This window comes from Anomaloglossus baeobatrachus, chromosome 3, assembly GCF_048569485.1.
Source record: "Anomaloglossus baeobatrachus isolate aAnoBae1 chromosome 3, aAnoBae1.hap1, whole genome shotgun sequence".
Classification (NCBI taxonomy): Eukaryota; Metazoa; Chordata; class Amphibia; order Anura; family Aromobatidae; genus Anomaloglossus; species Anomaloglossus baeobatrachus.
The window spans coordinates 558,217,969-558,236,645 of NC_134355.1; the positions used below are offsets into that span (position 1 = coordinate 558,217,969).

Sequence of the window (18,677 nt, forward strand, 5' to 3'; positions counted from 1 at the left end):
CTATATCGAAACGCGTTGTGGGTTATGTGAATTAATAAAAATCATTGAACTTTTACATCCCTGTAGCCTCCATAGCGCTCCATTAGACCACGCTTCATTTTTTCTGGCAATTTTCTTCCCCTTTCGGGACTCACGGCAGGAGCTGCTTGGACGGAGGCTTTACTCGCAACCAGAAACACTGATACCCAGTGACTCCTCCGGACCGGCCGTACTGGAGGTTTTCCTCTTGGAAGGCTCCTTTGGAGAAACTCCCTGGCTGCAGGAGACCTCGTCCCTGCCTGGCATGGCAGCACAAGTGGCTTATCTCCTGGAAGGATCTCCTGGATTCAGTCTCCAACAGCGCAAGTATAATAACACTCACGTCTTTTACCGGGGTTGTGCGGGGACTGCACAACCTTATCAGGTGAGCAAATTTTAACTATTTGTTCTCACCGCTTACATTGCAACCCTACACATGCGCTCCTTGTTTTCATTCTTATCTACAGCCCACATTGAGGCAGATAGGAGAATGTGGTGTACTTGTGTATACTTGTGTAGTAGCCAGAAGCAGATTATGCAGGTACATAGAGATGCATCTGTACACATTCACATGCATACTAATTAAAGTCAATAGAGATCTTCACACCTCCGTGTTTTCATCTGGATCCTGTGTCCCTGTGAAACACCTGCATGTCTGGAGTCACATGGAGACAAGTTTCAAGGGTTAATGCCAGCTGTGTATTGCCAGCTGGCATCAAGCCCTGGTATTAGTAATGAGTAGGTGTGTATCAGAGACACCCATTACTAATCCACTAGAAATATAACAAAAATATTTTATTTGAACAAGCACCCCCCCCCCGACTACAGCCCTTTCACCAGTTTATTAAAAATTTTAAAAAGTCAGGCGTATTCCATAGCGATGTCCCACAACGTTCCCCAAAACCAAATCTGAAAGGCATAAAAAGTGAAAATGATTAAACAAATAAAGACAAAAGACACCCTCATTCACCAATTTATTTTCCTTCAAAAACACTAATCCAAAAGGGGGTCCCACGATGTTCCAAGACTCACTGTCCTAGCCAATGATGAACAGATCGTTCATCACTGTCAGGGAGAGCAGTCAACTGCAGCCTCACACACTGTTCTGTGCGAGAACCAGTGAAGTGAACTGAGTGAGCCCTCTCGCAATACTTGGCATGAAAACTGCAGGCAGTGAAGTGAGTTGAACTGATGAGTTTGCCGAAGGTCATTGCTGCAAACTCTCGCGATACTTGGCGAACTCATGAGAACTTGGTTTCTTTAATAATTTTCTCTTTTGTCTTTCAGATTCGGTTTTGGGGAACGTCGTGGGACATCGCTATGGATTACAGCAGACCTTAGTTTTAAAATACATTTTTAACAAATTGGTGAATGAGGGCTTCAGTCGAGGGTGTTTGTTCAAATAAAATATTTGTGTTATATCTCTACTGGATTAGTAATGGGGGTGTCTGATAGACGCCAACCCATTATTAATACCAGGGCTTGATGCCAGCTGGCAATTCACAGCTGGCATCAATCCCATATAACCCCATTTGCCACCAGGGCAACAAGAAGAGCCGAGTACAGTGTAAGATTTGGCAGTGTCAGAGTTGGCAAATAACCATGCCCTTCCCACCCTAAAAATATCAGCCCCAGTTGTCTGCTGTTTCTTGGCTGGTTTTGAAAAATGGGGGGAACCCTATGCCATTTTTTAAAATTATTTGTTCAAATAATTTAAAAAATCAGCATGGGATCCCCTCTATTTTTCAAAACCACACAAAGTACAGCTGACGGCTAAGGGTTGCAGCCCGCAGCTGCTGCTGTACCTGTGCTGTTTATGAAAATTGTGGGAAACCCCAAGTCATTTTTTTATAAAATGATTAATTCTGCTAAATAGCTGTACAAGCTATCTATCTATCAAGTCGTATTATCTATCATTTTTCTGGCTTTGCACATCTTTACACATAAAAAACATTCAATTCAGTATCATGCTTTTTTTCTCATACTGGTCATACGGATGACACATTGGCAGCATACGGAAAACACATACAGACATACGGATGGCCAAAATGAACTGTGCAACACCTGAAACACACTGCTTCTTTGTGTAGTATCATAGGAAAGTCAAAAGAAATCAGCTAAGATCTCAGAAAGGCAATTGTGGGCCATCCTTGGGTGCAATTTCCACATACCTGAAGGTACCTCATTCATCTGTACCATTATACACAAGAACAAACAAGATGCCAATGTCTATCCATCATACTGCTCAGGAAGGAGAAAATCCAAGAAAAACTGGAGTCAAATTCCTTAGTATTAAAATATGAATGATCTTTATTTAAACTCAAATACACACATAAATAATTGTAATCAATAGAAGGGAGAAGACCACAGGAGCAGAAAAAAGGTGGAAAGCACATACCAAAGGAAAGGTAAAGAATCAGTAAAAAAGCATGGATCAAAGTAAAACTAAATAAATAAGAATTGCACAATGCCCGTGTGCTGTAGAGTATATAGAGAGCAACTGATAATTATGTCAGTATTCAAAAATATATATCTGTATACGTATTGCACTGTGCCCCCATTACAATACACTGCACAGCCCCATAGCACAATGTTATGATATAACAACCAGCTGAACAGCCTGTCTACAGTGTATATGACTTCTGTTGATCTGTGTGTCACTCCAATTCACATATAAATCAAATAAATATAACAGCAATAGTAGCCTATAATGTCAATATAAGTGGACAACACATACATCAACAGTAATAAAGTACCATCTGATAGATATAGTAGACTCACAAAAATATATAGGCCACATGAAAGTTTAGAACCACAATAATTCAGTCACTAGAGGGCTAAACTTGTGCAATAAAAAAAAACTACGTGTGGAAATGATCCAGCTTACCCATATTATTCCATCCTGTGGTAGGGGCACTCCACCAGGCCCCGACACGCTTTTCACTTTGGGCTAGTTCAGGTGGCCGCTCAGAAGGAGACTGGTTCTGTGTACCAGAGATGAACATGCTTTGATCAGACATGTGCATATCAACGAAAGACCAAAAGCAAAAGACCTTGTGAAGATGCTGGTGGAAGCTGGTAAGATTGTGTCATTAACTACAGTGAAATGAGTACTGTATCAACATGGGCTGAAAGGCTACTCTGCCAGGAAGCCATTACTCCAAAAGAAACATAAAAAAGCCTGATTAATGTTTGCAAATGCACACAGACACAAAGACCTTAATTTCTGGAGACATGTCCTGTGGTCAACAAAACTAAAATTGAAATATTTGGCCATAATGACCATTGTTACATTTGGAGGAAAAAGGGAGAAGCTCTGAAGCCTAAGTACACCACCCCAACTGTGAAACACGAGGGTGGCAACATCATGTTGTGGGTTGTTTTGCTGTGGGAGAGACTGGTGCACTTCACAAAATAGATGGCATTGTGAGGAAAGAAGATTATGTGACAATACTGAAGCAACATCTCAAGACATCAGCCCAGGAACTTAAAGCTTGGGTGGAAATGAGTCTTCCAAATGGACAATGACCTGAAGCATACTGCCAAACTGGCTATAAAGTGGATTAAGGATAACAAAGTCAATGTTTTGGAGTGGCCATCACAAAGCCCTGAGTTCAATCCTATTGAAAATTTATGGGCAAAAAAGGAAAAGGCAGGTGTGAGCAAGGCGACCTACAAATGTGCATATGTCTTTTCAGATAGTTTATGTAAACTTTTGGTTTCAACTACAGTGCCTTGCGAAAGTATTCGGCTCCCTTGAATTTTTCAACCTTTTCCCAAATTTCAAGGTTCAAACATAAAAATAAAAATTGTAATGTTATGGTTAAGAATCAACAAGTGGGACACAATTGTGAAGTTGAACAAAATTTATTGCTTATTTTAAACTTTTTAAGAAATAAATAACTGAAAAGTGGGGCGTGCAATTTTTTTTAGCCTTTAAGTTATTATTTATTATTATAGCGCCATTTATTCCATGGCACTTTACATGTGAAAGGGGTGTACATAATAGGGACAAGTACAATAATCATAAACAATACAAGGCACAGACAGGTACAGGAGGACGGAGGTCCCTGCCTGCGAGGGCTCACAGTCTACAAGGGATGGGTGAGGATACAGTAGGTGAGGGTAGAGCTGGTCGTGCGTGCGGTGGTATTTCAGACTGAGGGTTACGGCAGGTTGTAGGCTCGTCGGAAGAGGTGGGTCTTCAGGTTCCTTTTGAAACTTGTCAAGGTAAACGAGAATCTGATATGTTGTGGCAGAGCATTCCAGAGTATGGGGGAGGAACGCGAGAAATTTTGGATGCGATGGTGGGAAGAGGAGATGAGAGGGGAGTAGAGAAGGAGATCTTGTGAGGATCGAAGGTTAGGTGCAGGTAAGTACCGGGAGACTAGGTCATAGATGTAGGGAGGAGACAGGTTGTGGATGGCTTTGTAGGTCATGGTTAGGGTTTTGAACTGGAGTCGTTGGGCAATAGGAAGCCAGTGAAGGGACTGGCAGAGAGGATAGGTCGGGGAGTAGCGGGGGGACAGGTGGATTAGTCGGGCAGCATAGTTTAGAATAGATTGTAGGAGTGTGAGACTGTTAGAAGGGAGCCCGCAGAGCAGGAGTTTGCAATAATACAGGCGGGAGATAATAAGGGCATGCACTAGGGTTTTTCCAGCTTCTTGGTAAAGGAATGCACGGATCCGGGAAATGTTTCTGAGTTGGTGGTGGAGAGGGCTTGGATGTGTGGCTTGAAAGAGAGAGCAGAGTCTAGAGTTACTCCCAGGCAGCGAGCATGTGGCACTGGGAAAAGTGAGCAGCCATTGACATTGATGGATGTGTCAGGTGGGGGGTGGTTGAGTGAGGCGGACGAAAGACAATGAATTCTATTTTGTCCATTTTCAGTTTTAGGAATCAAGCAGAGAAAAAGGATGAAATAGCAGACAGACATTGTGGGATTCTGGTTAGTAGGGAGGTGATGTCAGGTCCAGAGAGCTAGATCTGCGTATCATCAGCGTAGAGGTGATATTGAAAGCCATGGGACTCTATGAGTTGTCCGAGGCCGAAGGTGTAGATTGAGAACAGCAAGGGGTCCTAGAACTGAACCTTGAGGGACCCCGACAGATAGGGGGCAAGGTGAGGAAGTGGTGTGAGAGTGGGAGACGCTGAAAGTTCAGTCAAGTAGGGGGGAGATCCAGGATAGGGCCAAGTCTGTGATGCCCAGAGATGAGAGAATTTGAAGTAGAAGGAAATGGTCTACATTATCAAAGGCAGAGGACAGGTCCAGGAGAAGGAGGACAGAGTAGTGTCGCTTGGCTTTGGCGTTTAGTAGGTCATTGGTGACTTTAGTTAGAGCAGTTTCAGTGGAATGATGCGGTCGGAAGTCAGATTGTAGACAGTCAAAGAGGGAGCAGGAAGAGAGGTATGAGGACAATTCAAGATGGACATGCTGTTCCAGTAGTTTTGAGGCATAGGGGAGAAGTGATATGGGGCAAAGAGGAAAGGTCAAGAGAGGGCTTTTTGAGGATGGGTGTAATGGAGGCATGTTTAAAGCATGAAGGGAATACACCAGTTGTTAGTGATAGGCTGGAGAGATGGGTTAGGGTTGGGATGAAGACTGAAGACTGGTGAGATTGGGGATGAGGTGGGATGGGAGTTAATACTTTGTAGTGCCACCTTTTGCTATGATTACAGCTGCAAGTCACTTGGGGTATGTGTCTATCAGTTTTGCACATTGAGAGACTGAAATTCTTGCCCATTCTTCCTTTGCAAATAGCTCGAGCTGAGTTAGGTTGGATGGAGAGCGTTTGTGAACAGCAGTTTTCAGTTCTTTCCACAGATTCTCGATTGATTTCAGGTCTGGACTTTGACTTGGCCATTCTAACACCTGGATATGTTTATTTGTGAACCATTCCATTGTAGATTTTGCTTTATGTTTTGGGATCATTGTCTTGTTGGAAGACAAATCTCTGTCCCAGTCTCAGGTCTTTTGCAGACTCCAACAGGTTTTCTTCAAGAATGGTCCTGTATATAGTCCATCCATTTTCCCAACAATTTTAACAATCTTTCCTGTCCCTGCTGAAGAAAAGCAGGCCCAAACCATGATGCTGCCACTATCATGTTGTTGTTTTTTTATAACTGTTTATTTATTTGCAAAGATTTTCCATTTTAGAACATAAAAGTGAAAATTTCAAAAGTTTTCAACAAGAATTGACTAGACTTTTAGACAGGGGAGACTCATGGAAAGATAGGATAGGAAAGAGCATGGGGGGGGGTGTTTGACACATTTTGCAAATAATACGTCTGATCGGCATATCAAGGCATGTACACTTTTGTTTTTCCTCTGGCGGTTAAGTACGATTGTTCACAAAAAAGATCCCAAGGCGACCATATCCTTTGATATTTTTCCAGTTGGTTGTTGATCCATGCGGTGAGGTACTCCATCGGCTTTGTCTATTGAATTCTCAACTCCAGATCCTGGAGAGTAAGAGGAAGGGTCTTTTTCCAAAACGACGATATTAGACATTTCGCTGAGGTCTAAATGTGAAGGAGCAGTCTGGCCGAGTCCCTCGAAACCCCCACAGGTGGAACATTAAGTAGATAATTGAACAGGTCCAGAGCGACCTCATATCCAAGAACTCCACGGATCAACCTCCCCACCTCTCTCCAAAACGGAGGTCACTACCATGTTTGACAGTGGGGATAGTGTGTTCAGGGTGATGAGCTGTGTTGCTTTTACGCCAAACATATCGTTTGGCATTGTACCCAATGATTTTGATTTCATCTGGCCAGAGCATCTTCTTCCACGTTTGGTGTGTCTCCCAGGTGGCTTGCGGCAAACTTTAAACAACACTTTTTATGGATATCTTTGAGAAATGGCTTTCTCCTTGCCACTCTTCCATAAAGGCCAGATTTGTGCAGTGTACGACTGATTGGTGTCCAATGTCAGACTCTCTCACTTCAGCTGTAGATCTCTGCAGCTCATGCAGAGTAATCATGGGCCTCTTGGCTGCATCTCTGATCAGTCTTCTCCTTGTTTGAAATGAAAGTTTGGATGGACGCCCAGGTCTTGGTAGATTTGCAGTGGTATGATACTCCTTCCTTTTCAATATGATCGCTTGAACAGTGCTCCTTGGGATGTTTAAAGCTTTGGAAATCTTTTTCTATCCAAATGTGGCTTTAAACTTCTCCACAACAGTATCACGGACCTGCCTGTTGTGTTCCTTGGTCTTCATGATGCTCTCTGTGCTTTAAACAGAACACTGAGACTATCACAGAACAGGTGCATTTATACAGAGACTAGATTACACACAGGTGGATTATATTTATCATCATCAGTCATTTAGGACAACATTGGATCATTCAGAGATCCTCAATGATCTTCTGGAGTGAGTTTGCTGCACGGAAAGTAAAGGGAACGAATAATATTGCACGCCCCAATTTTCAGTTATTTTTTTTTAAAAAAGTTTAAAATAAGTGTGGCGCCCCTGACCTGGTCAGGCACCACTGAGTACTGCACCCATGCTGGGGCAGTACAATACAGGTAATCCAGAAGGCTTACCGGGGTGTGGTTACACAGGCGCATAGTAACCAGGTCTCCCACATTGACCTTTGAAGGGACCCCTGGGGAATCCAGGAGGGGGCGAGTGCTCCATCTCCACTCAAGGGGTGTGGTAGAGAGCCTGGTTGCTAAGTTGCGGAGGCAGGCATAGAGGGGAGGGAGTAGTGAGCGAGTCTGAAGTGAAGCTCAGGGAGAGCAGTCGCAAGGAGGAAACCTGGAGGCTGTCGCTAGTCAGACATCGCAGGTGCAGTGGTTACTGACGGAGGAGAACGGTCACCTGGTAGTGCCGCCCGAAATCTACCCACGGCTGGAGTGCAAAGGTGTGGCTGAGTACGGGGATTGCCAGGAGAGGACCAGGCCACACGGTGTTACAGGTCCTCAGCGCAGGGTCCCATTCAGTTGGCCTGCCAAACCTGCAGGTGGGGGTACTTCATACCCTCCACCATAACACCACAGAGTCCGGAGCCACGTAGCAACGAGAGGGCCCATACTTCACAAGATGCAAGCAGCCGGAGTGACCTGGTCCAGGCTACAAGCAGACGGGCCAAAAAAAGGGGAGAACAGGCAGAGGCAACTTCCCTGGGTGACCCCGTAGGACTACAAGTCTGGGACACCACAAAAACACAAGGGCTAGGAAGGCGAGTCAGTAGCCACCCTCACAAGTAATTCCTGGTTCCACCTGTTCATCACAGCTACGCCCGGGTTACTCACCCTGCCACCTGATGTGAGTAAAAACCTGAAAGACATTCTTGCTCTGCGTGAGTCATTTTGCGACCTGTGGTGCTACACACCTTCACCGGGCCCTGGGGCTAGCCTCACTCTCGGGAGGCCACCACATCTAACTGCACCCACCATCGGCCCCAGGCGTCCCCTAATCTACAGTGGCGGTCGCCCTGACCGCAATACCGAGAGTGGTGTCACGAATCCAACAGAAATCAACCTACCTGTGACCAGATCTCCAAGCCTGTGGCAACCCTGCGACGACCTGCACTTGAAGGTAATGCGCGGGGCAGCACATAAGCAATAAATTTCGTTCAAATTCACAATTGTGTCCCACTTGTTGATTCTTCATCATAACATTAAATTTTTTATCTTTATGTTTGAAGCCTGAAATGTGGTAAAAGCTTGAAAAATTCAAGAAAGCCGAATACTTTTGCAAGGCACTGTACATGTACTTGGCAAAATGTATTTATTTTATGCCATAAATTTAGTTTTTGTATATATTATTCTCACTTCACTTCCTCAACTAAGGCTGCTTTCACACCTCCGGTTTTAGCAGAGCCGGACAATCCGGCTCTAAAACCTATGCAACGGATGCGGCGACAAAACCGCATCCTTTGTATACGTTTTTGACATGCGGCCCGTCCGTTTTTTGACGCTTGCGGCAGGCTATTGAGCATGCGCAGTGGAAAAAAACCGCATGCGGCGGACGGATGCGGTGTTTGCCGCAGGACGCCGCATGCGGCGTCCATAGGCATGCATTGCAAATCGTGCCGCATCGACCGGATGCGGCACGATGCGTTTTTTTTTTTTTGCCGGACAAAAAACCGTGCCAGGCAACGTTCCATCCGGCCGCCGCATCGGCTAAATCTGCCGCATGCGGCAAAAACCGGACCGAACGCAAGCCCATGCGGCACAATATGGCACTGATGTAAGTCTATGCAAATAAAAACGCAACCAGCGGCAAAAAAAAAAATGGTTGCGTTTTTTCTGCAAAGAGCCAGATTGTGCCGCACAGGAAAAACCGGATGTGTGAAAGCAGCCTTAGGCGGGCTTTGCACGTTGCGACATCGGTAACAATGTGTTACCGATGCTGCAGCGATTGTCCCCGCCCCCGTCGCACATGCGATATCTAGTGAAAGCTGCCGTAGCAATTATCGCTACGGCAGCTTCACACGCACATACCTGCCGTGCGACGTCCCTCTGGCCGGCGATCCGCCTCCTTCCTTAGGGGGGAGGGCCGTGCTGCGTCACAGCGACGTCACACGGCAGGCGGCCAATTGAAGCGGAGGGGCGGAGATGAGTAGGATGTAAACATCCCGCCCAACTCCGTCCTTCTCATTGCAGCCGGGCGGCAGGTAAGGTGATGTTCCTCGCTCCTGCGGCTTCATACACAGCGATGTGTGCTGCCGCAGGAGCGAGGAGCAACATCGTACCTGTCGCACCATCGGCATTATGGAAATGTCGGAGGCTGCAGCGATGATACGATAACGACGCTTTTGCGCTCGTTCATCGTATCAAAAAGGTTTTACACGTTGCGATATCGACTGCGACGCTGGATGTGCGTCACTTTCGATTTGACCCCATCGACATCGCACGTGCAATGTCGCAACGTGCAAAGCCGCCCTTAGACTATTTAGTGCTGACGCATCACACACTAATTGGATTATAAAAATATTTTGTAATGAAACAAAATATGTTAAAAGCTAAGGGGGGTGAATACTTTTGCAAGGCACTGCAAACACAGTATGAACCCTCACAGCCCCCTATATACAGTATGATCCTGTTCCTGAGAGGGATCCTGTTGCTCGTTCAAATCCGGAGAAGACATTAAAATGGCCACTGACCAGTTATCGGTGTGGCCCCTCTACGCTCTGCTCGGGGGTATGGAAGTTACTGAAGATTTTTATTTGCCCATAAAAAATGGCTGTGAAAATTTTGGGAGGTTGTAAGAGAAAATAATCAGGTCAGCAGCTCCAGTAATAATTCATAAAGGAAGAATTGTGTTATCCTGTACAAGGAGCGCGGCTCAGCTGTGAGAGTCACCACACCGCACACTACACACTACACACTACACACTACACACTACACACTACACACTACACACTACACACTACACACTGCCGCTCCGGCACTGTTACACACACTGCACACGAAGGGGCCGGGCTTTCACTTCATACTTCCGCTGATTAGTTTTCCCGCCCTTCTTTAGATCACATGGTTACGTCGTGACGTACGCACCGCCCCTTCCAGGTACAGGCTTCGCTCACGTACTGTCCCTAAGGCGCATGCGTATCCCGGTTTGCGTGAGGCCTAAAGATTTTTTTCTTCCACAATTTACGTTAAACGGAAATCTGAGGGATATTGAAACTCCCTTTGGTTAACGGAGCAGTCCAGGGAACCAGGCTTGTGAAAGACAAGCCATGGAGGCGGACTACTACAGCCCAGAGCACTCCGGTAAGCGGACATAAGTGAGTGAAGTGTCCTACACCTGAGCAGCCTGGTGCTACGGGAAGTGCGTGACCCCTCACTACCGGGCTCTGGTGCTGTGTGTGATGCCATACTGCCGAGCTTCTCCTCGCACTCTGGTTCCCCAGCGTATGTGATTGTGACCCCACACCCGCACTACCGAGCTCTAGTGCCCCGGTGGTATGTGTGTGACACCCGGACTGCTAGACTCTGGTACCCCTAGAGGTGTGTGTGTGTGTGTGTGTGACACCCCCCCCCCCCCCCCACACACACACAGCCAGACTCTGGTGCCCCTGGGGGGTGTATGTGTGTGTGACCCCACACTGCCGCTCTCTGGTGCCTCGAGGCTGTGTGTGACCCCGCACTGCCGCTCTCTGGTGCCTCGAGGCTGTGTGTGACCCCGCACTGCCGCTCTCTGGTGCCTCGAGGCTGTGTGTGACCCCGCACTGCCGCTCTCTGGTGCCTCGAGGCTGTGTGTGACCCCGCACTGCCGCTCTCTGGTGCCTCGAGGCTGTGTGTGACCCCGCACTGCCGCTCTCTGGTGCCTCGAGGCTGTGTGTGACCCCGCACTGCCGCTCTCTGGTGCCTCGAGGCTGTGTGTGACCCCGCACTGCTGGACTCTTGGTTCGTGTCCTTGTGATGCCGCACTGTCGGACTCTGGGATCCTGGGGTGTGTGTATGACAGCCCTCACTGCCAGACTCTGGGTTCCTGGCAGTGAAGTATGTGTGTCAGCCCTCTCTGCCAGACTCTGATTCCCCCCCCTGGGGTGTGTGACATCCCCCACTGCCCTACTCTGGTACCCCTGGGTGTGACATCCCCCAGTGCCCTACTCTGGTACCCCTGGGTGTGACATCCCCCAGTGCCCTACTCTGGTACCCCTGGGTGTGAAACATCCCCCAGTGCCCTACTCTGGTACCCCTGGGTGTGAAACATCCCCCAGTGCCCTACTCTGGTACCCCTGGGTGTGAAACATCCCCCAGTGCCCTACTCTGGTACCCCTGGGTGTGAAACATCCCCCAGTGCCCTACTCTGGTACCCCTGGGTGTGAAACATCCCCCAGTGCCCTACTCTGGTACCCCTGGGTGTGAAACATCCCCCAGTGCCCTACTCTGGTACCCCTGGGTGTGAAACATCCCCCAGTGCCCTACTCTGGTACCCCTGGGTGTGAAACATCCCCCAGTGCCCTACTCTGGTACCCCTGGGTGTGAAACATCCCCCAGTGCCCTACTCTGGTACCCCTGGGTGTGAAACATCCCCCAGTGCCCTACTCTGGTACCCCTGGGTGTGAAACATCCCCCAGTGCCCTACTCTGGTACCCCTGGGTGTGAAACATCCCCCAGTGCCCTACTCTGGTACCCCTGGGTGTGAAACATCCCCCAGTGCCCTACTCTGGTACCCCTGGGTGTGAAACATCCCCCAGTGCCCTACTCTGGTACCCCTGGGTGTGAAACATCCCCCAGTGCCCTACTCTGGTACCCCTGGGTGTGAAACATCCCCCAGTGCCCTACTCTGGTACCCCTGGGTGTGAAACATCCCCCAGTGCCCTACTCTGGTACCCCTGGGTGTGAAACATCCCCCAGTGCCCTACTCTGGTACCCCTGGGTGTGAAACATCCCCCAGTGCCCTACTCTGGTACCCCTGGGTGTGAAACATCCCCCAGTGCCCTACTCTGGTACCCCTGGGTGTGAAACATCCCCCAGTGCCCTACTCTGGTACCCCTGGGTGTGAAACATCCCCCAGTGCCCTACTCTGGTACCCCTGGGTGTGAAACATCCCCCAGTGCCCTACTCTGGTACCCCTGGGTGTGAAACATCCCCCAGTGCCCTACTCTGGTACCCCTGGGTGTGAAACATCCCCCAGTGCCCTACTCTGGTACCCCTGGGTGTGAAACATCCCCCAGTGCCCTACTCTGGTACCCCTGGGTGTGAAACATCCCCCAGTGCCCTACTCTGGTACCCCTGGGTGTGAAACATCCCCCAGTGCCCTACTCTGGTACCCCTGGGTGTGAAACATCCCCCAGTGCCCTACTCTGGTACCCCTGGGTGTGAAACATCCCCCAGTGCCCTACTCTGGTACCCCTGGGTGTGAAACATCCCCCAGTGCCCTACTCTGGTACCCCTGGGTGTGAAACATCCCCCAGTGCCCTACTCTGGTACCCCTGGGTGTGAAACATCCCCCAGTGCCCTACTCTGGTACCCCTGGGTGTGAAACATCCCCCAGTGCCCTACTCTGGTACCCCTGGGTGTGAAACATCCCCCAGTGCCCTACTCTGGTACCCCTGGGTGTGAAACATCCCCCAGTGCCCTACTCTGGTACCCCTGGGTGTGAAACATCCCCCAGTGCCCTACTCTGGTACCCCTGGGTGTGAAACATCCCCCAGTGCCCTACTCTGGTACCCCTGGGTGTGAAACATCCCCCAGTGCCCTACTCTGGTACCCCTGGGTGTGAAACATCCCCCAGTGCCCTACTCTGGTACCCCTGGGTGTGAAACATCCCCCAGTGCCCTACTCTGGTACCCCTGGGTGTGAAACATCCCCCAGTGCCCTACTCTGGTACCCCTGGGTGTGAAACATCCCCCAGTGCCCTACTCTGGTACCCCTGGGTGTGAAACATCCCCCAGTGCCCTACTCTGGTACCCCTGGGTGTGAAACATCCCCCAGTGCCCTACTCTGGTACCCCTGGGTGCGAAACATCCCCCAGTGCCCTACTCTGGTACCCCTGGGTGCGAAACATCCCCCAGTGCCCTACTCTGGTACCCCTGGGTGCGAAACATCCCCCAGTGCCCTACTCTGGTACCCCTGGGTGCGAAACATCCCCCAGTGCCCTACTCTGGTACCCCTGGGTGCGAAACATCCCCCAGTGCCCTACTCTGGTACCCCTGGGTGCGAAACATCCCCCAGTGCCCTACTCTGGTACCCCTGGGTGCGAAACATCCCCCAGTGCCCTACTCTGGTACCCCTGGGTGCGAAACATCCCCCAGTGCCCTACTCTGGTACCCCTGGGTGCGAAACATCCCCCAGTGCCCTACTCTGGTACCCCTGGGTGCGAAACATCCCCCAGTGCCCTACTCTGGTACCCCTGGGTGCGAAACATCCCCCAGTGCCCTACTCTGGTACCCCTGGGTGCGAAACATCCCCCAGTGCCCTACTCTGGTACCCCTGGGTGCGAAACATCCCCCAGTGCCCTACTCTGGTACCCCTGGTGGGTGCGAGACATCCCGCACTGCCCTACTCTGGTACCCCTGGGTGGGTGCGAGACATCCCGCACTGCCCTACTCTGGTACCCCTGGGTGGGTGCGAGACATCCCGCACTGCCCTACTCTGGTACCCCTGGGTGGGTGCGAGACATCCCGCACTGCCCTACTCTGGTACCCCTGGGTGGGTGCGAGACATCCCGCACTGCCCTACTCTGGTACCCCTGGGTGGGTGCGAGACATCCCGCACTGCCCTACTCTGGTACCCCTGGGTGGGTGCGAGACATCCCGCACTGCCCTACTCTGGTACCCCTGGGTGGGTGCGAGACATCCCGCACTGCCCTACTCTGGTACCCCTGGGTGGGTGCGAGACATCCCGCACTGCCCTACTCTGGTACCCCTGGGTGTGTGCGAGACATCCCGCACTGCCCTACTCTGGTACCTGTGTGTGTGTGCGAGACATCCCGCACTGCCCTACTCTGGTACCTGTGTGTGTGTGCGAGACATCCCGCACTGCCCTACTCTGGTACCTGTGTGTGTGTGTGTGTGTGCGAGACATCCCGCACTGCCCTACTCTGGTACCTGTGTGTGTGTGCGAGACATCCCGCACTGCCCTACTCTGGTACCTGTGTGTGTGTGCGAGACATCCCGCACTGCCCTACTCTGGTACCTGTGTGTGTGTGCGAGACATCCCGCACTGCCCTACTCTGGTACCTGTGTGTGTGTGCGAGACATCCCGCACTGCCCTACTCTGGTACCTGTGTGTGTGTGTGTGTGTGTGCGAGACATCCCGCACTGCCCTACTCTGGTACCTGTGTGTGTGTGTGTGTGTGCGAGACATCCCGCACTGCCCTACTCTGGTACCTGTGTGTGTGTGTGTGTGTGCGAGACATCCCGCACTGCCCTACTCTGGTACCTGTGTGTGTGTGTGTGTGCGAGACATCCCGCACTGCCCTACTCTGGTACCTGTGTGTGTGTGTGTGTGCGAGACATCCCGCACTGCTCTACTCTGGTACCTGTGTGTGTGTGTGTGCGAGACATCCCGCACTGCCCTACTCTGGTACCTGTGTGTGTGTGTGTGCGAGACATCCCGCACTGCCCTACTCTGGTACCTGTGTGTGTGTGCGAGACATCCCGCACTGCCCTACTCTGGTACCTGTGTGTGTGTGTGTGTGTGCGAGACATCCCGCACTGCCCTACTCTGGTACCTGTGTGTGTGTGCGAGACATCCCGCACTGCTCTACTCTGGTACCTGTGTGTGTGTGCGAGACATCCCCCACTGCCCTACTCTGGTACCTGTGTGTGTGTGTGTGTGTGTGCGAGACATCCCGCACTGCCCTACTCTGGTACCTGTGTGTGTGTGTGTGTGCGAGACATCCCGCACTGCCCTACTCTGGTACCTGTGTGTGTGTGTGTGTGTGTGCGAGACATCCCGCACTGCCCTACTCTGGTACCTGTGTGTGTGTGTGTGTGCGAGACATCCCGCACTGCCCTACTCTGGTACCTGTGTGTGTGTGTGTGTGCGAGACATCCCGCACTGCTCTACTCTGGTACCTGTGTGTGTGTGTGTGCGAGACATCCCGCACTGCTCTACTCTGGTACCTGGGTGTGTGTGTGTGCGAGACATCCCGCACTGCTCTACTCTGGTACCCCTGGGTGTGTGTGGGCGCACGCGCGTGTGAGACATCCCGCACTTCCCTATTCTGGTACCCCTGGGTGTGTGTGTCTGTAATACCCCCCCTCCCTCAGGCCTCCTGATAACCCTGGATCACTTAAAATATGTCAACGATGCACCATTGGACTTAACAATAACTCTTCAAAGGAAGTACTCATTTCGATTTTTGATATTCTGAGATGTGTATTGGCACTTTATAATGTGGTATCCATGAATAGTATATTATAGCTGTGGATCAGTTATGAATTATTGTTGGAGCCACGGCCTACACACAGTTCTTTTGGATTTTGGCCATTATCAATTTTTTATTATCACTGGTCATTTTTGTGCCATACTTTAGAAAAGAAGTGGTTTAGAGTATTTTTAACCATTTTACTTATCGGTTGTGTATTTGTTTTCTAATTTCACGTTGTGTTTTGTTTGCTTTGGCATTTTTTGACTAGTGATATAGCAGGGAGAGTCAACGTTGAGCGGAGGCGCAACATGCATTGTTTAGGGTGCCAACCTCTGCAGCCATGTGGGGCAAATCTAGAGGCAGTATCAGGGCCTTAGACTAAGTTCACACTTCCGTTGTTTTGCATCAGTCACAATCCGTCGCCTTGAGGAATTACGGTATCCTGCAAAATATTTTGCAGGATTCCAGTTTTTCCCCATAGACTTCTATTGGCGACGGATTGTGACTAATGATGCTGCGTTGCATCCGCTACGTCGCGGTCAGTCGTTTTTTGACTGACCGCCGGGTGGGAGCAACGCAGCATGTAACGTTTTTTGTGCAGTGGAATCCGTTGGATTTCGCTGCGCATGCGCTCTCTGGCTCCCCGCACAGGTAACCAGGATAAACATTGGGTTACTAAGCAACACGCTTTGGTTAGTTACCCGGTATTTAGACTGGTTACGGGTGCAGGGAGCCAGCGCTGAGCGGTGTATGCTGGTAACCAAGATAACTATCGGGTAACCAAGCAAAAAGTGCTTTGCTTTTACCCGATATTTACCCTGGCTGTGCACGGAGCCAGACACTTCACCGCTCGGCTCCGCCCCCTCCCGCTCTCAGCATGTGTGTACACACACACACACACTCACACTCACACTCACTCACTTGTCCTGCAGTCCCTGCGGCACTGACGTACTCAATGCCACGGCCCCGCTCGGCTCCACCCACCCCGAACTCCGCCCCCCGCACACAACGGAATCCGACAAAGAATTCTGTTCTTTGTCATCCGTTGTACAGCGCATCAGTCACATGTGTCAAGCGACGCATTTGACTGATGCAAAACAACGGAGGTGTGAACTCTTACAGATATTGTTCGTATGCATCTTTTATGTTTCAGATTCCCTGCTTGTTTTCATTTTTAATGCTAGTTTTTAAACGGGGATTTTTTTGTATATATAGTTAAAATATTTTTTAATGCATATCATATAAAAGTAGTAAATATTTCACCCTGTTCTGTTCATTGTCTCACTAGTGATAAGCGAAAATATTTGGCACTTTGTTACTTGCACAAATATTAAGGTGTTCACAATATTCGTTACTCATTGATTATTTTGGTCCTCACTTCATGAGTTTTGAGTTCTCTTCCAGCATGTTTGGCGCCTGATTTTCAGCCCCTAAATATGCTGGGATTGCTTGCCAATCACAGTAATGCTGTAGCCATCTTTGCTTGAAAAACGTCCAGTCATTAGGCAGGAGAATTTACTTAGTTTCCCTGTCACACTACTTCCTGGTTTGTTCATTAAGGTTACTTTCACACTTGCGTTGTTTGGCAGCCGTCGCAATCTGCCACTTTGAGAAACAGCACAATCCGTTAACGGATGTGCGCTGTTTCCCATAGACTTGTATTGATGACGCATTGTGATGGATGGCCTTGCGTTATATCCGTCGGCCGACGCTGTGTTGCATCCGCCGGGTGGAAAAAACACAGCATGTAGCGTTTTTCTGCACTTCCTAGAGCGTCAAAAAAACCCGCAATGTATAGGATTCCGTTGGCGTCCGTCGTTTTTATAATGGAAGCCTATTGTGGCGGAATCCATCATTTGAGGGATTCCTGTGACGGATCCGTCTTTACACAACTGAGCATGCTCAGTTGAGTAAATCGCTGAAAAAAAGCTACAACAGATTGCGTTGTTTTGCAAGATCCGTCGCATCAGTTGTGCCACTATATGCAACACATAGGTTACATCCGTCACACAACGCAATGCGATGGATGCCGCGCAACACAAGTGTAAAAGTAGCCTAACCCTTATGAATATGCACTGCTTCCCCCGAGCACTCTGTTCCGGCGGCTGTGATTGGTTGCCCTCACACTAGCTGTCTGGGTCAGGACGTGAAGTGTAAAAATAAATAATTTGAAAAATTGACATAGGGTACCCCATATATGGATAACTAGCGCAGATAAAGCAGACGGCTAGAGGCAGAGGAGTCCCCACTGTGAAGTCCGGTGACCTGTGTGCTGGACTGTTGGAATGTCGGACACAGCGCCACAGGGGGACTGCTACATTGCAGAACATGGCCGTACAGCAATCCAGCAGCAGGTTCCACTTTCACTGAGATCAGCGGGGAGTCCAAGTGTGAACTCTGGTGACCTGACTGCCGGATTGTCCTACTATTTTGCCGCTGTGTCCTGCAATCTGGCAGTCAGGTCACCGGAGGTCAAACTGGGAACTCCCCGCTGCCCTCAGTGAAAGTGGAATCTGCTGCCGGATTGTCATGTCCTGCAATCCGACAGTCTGGCAATCTGGTAGCTGATTTCACTTTCACTGAGGGCAGCTCTGGAGTGAACAACACCGGTCTTGATGAATCTGTGTGTGCTGCTGTATTCCTTGGTATGTACAGTACACACTGCTTGCATATGTTGGCATCATACTTTAGTTTCATTCTATTGTATGCTAGTCAGATTTTGTTTTTGTAGTATTTTTCTTGGCTATATTCAGCAGTATCATAGAGAATGAATGGAGCGTCAGTGTGCACGCATTACTACTGCTCAGGGTTAGAAGCACCCCAAAAAAAAACCATAACCAGACATTGCTCAGTGTTGCTATTACATATTAGAACGGAGTGGGG

At 49.6% G+C, this 18,677-nt stretch overlaps 1 protein-coding gene across 2 annotated transcripts in view; it reads left to right on the plus strand.

The window, feature by feature from the left end:
* Window positions 1-10,524: 10,524 nt before the first annotated feature.
* IWS1 (interacts with SUPT6H, CTD assembly factor 1) overlaps window positions 10,525-18,677 on the plus strand; it is a 114,508-nt gene continuing 106,355 nt past the window's right edge. For both annotated transcript variants that reach the window (XM_075340842.1, XM_075340843.1), the window contains exon 1: window positions 10,525-10,738. In XM_075340842.1, coding sequence (XP_075196957.1) covers window positions 10,705-10,738 — 34 coding nt within the window. In that variant the 5' untranslated portion in view covers window positions 10,525-10,704. The remainder of the gene's footprint in view (window positions 10,739-18,677) is intronic.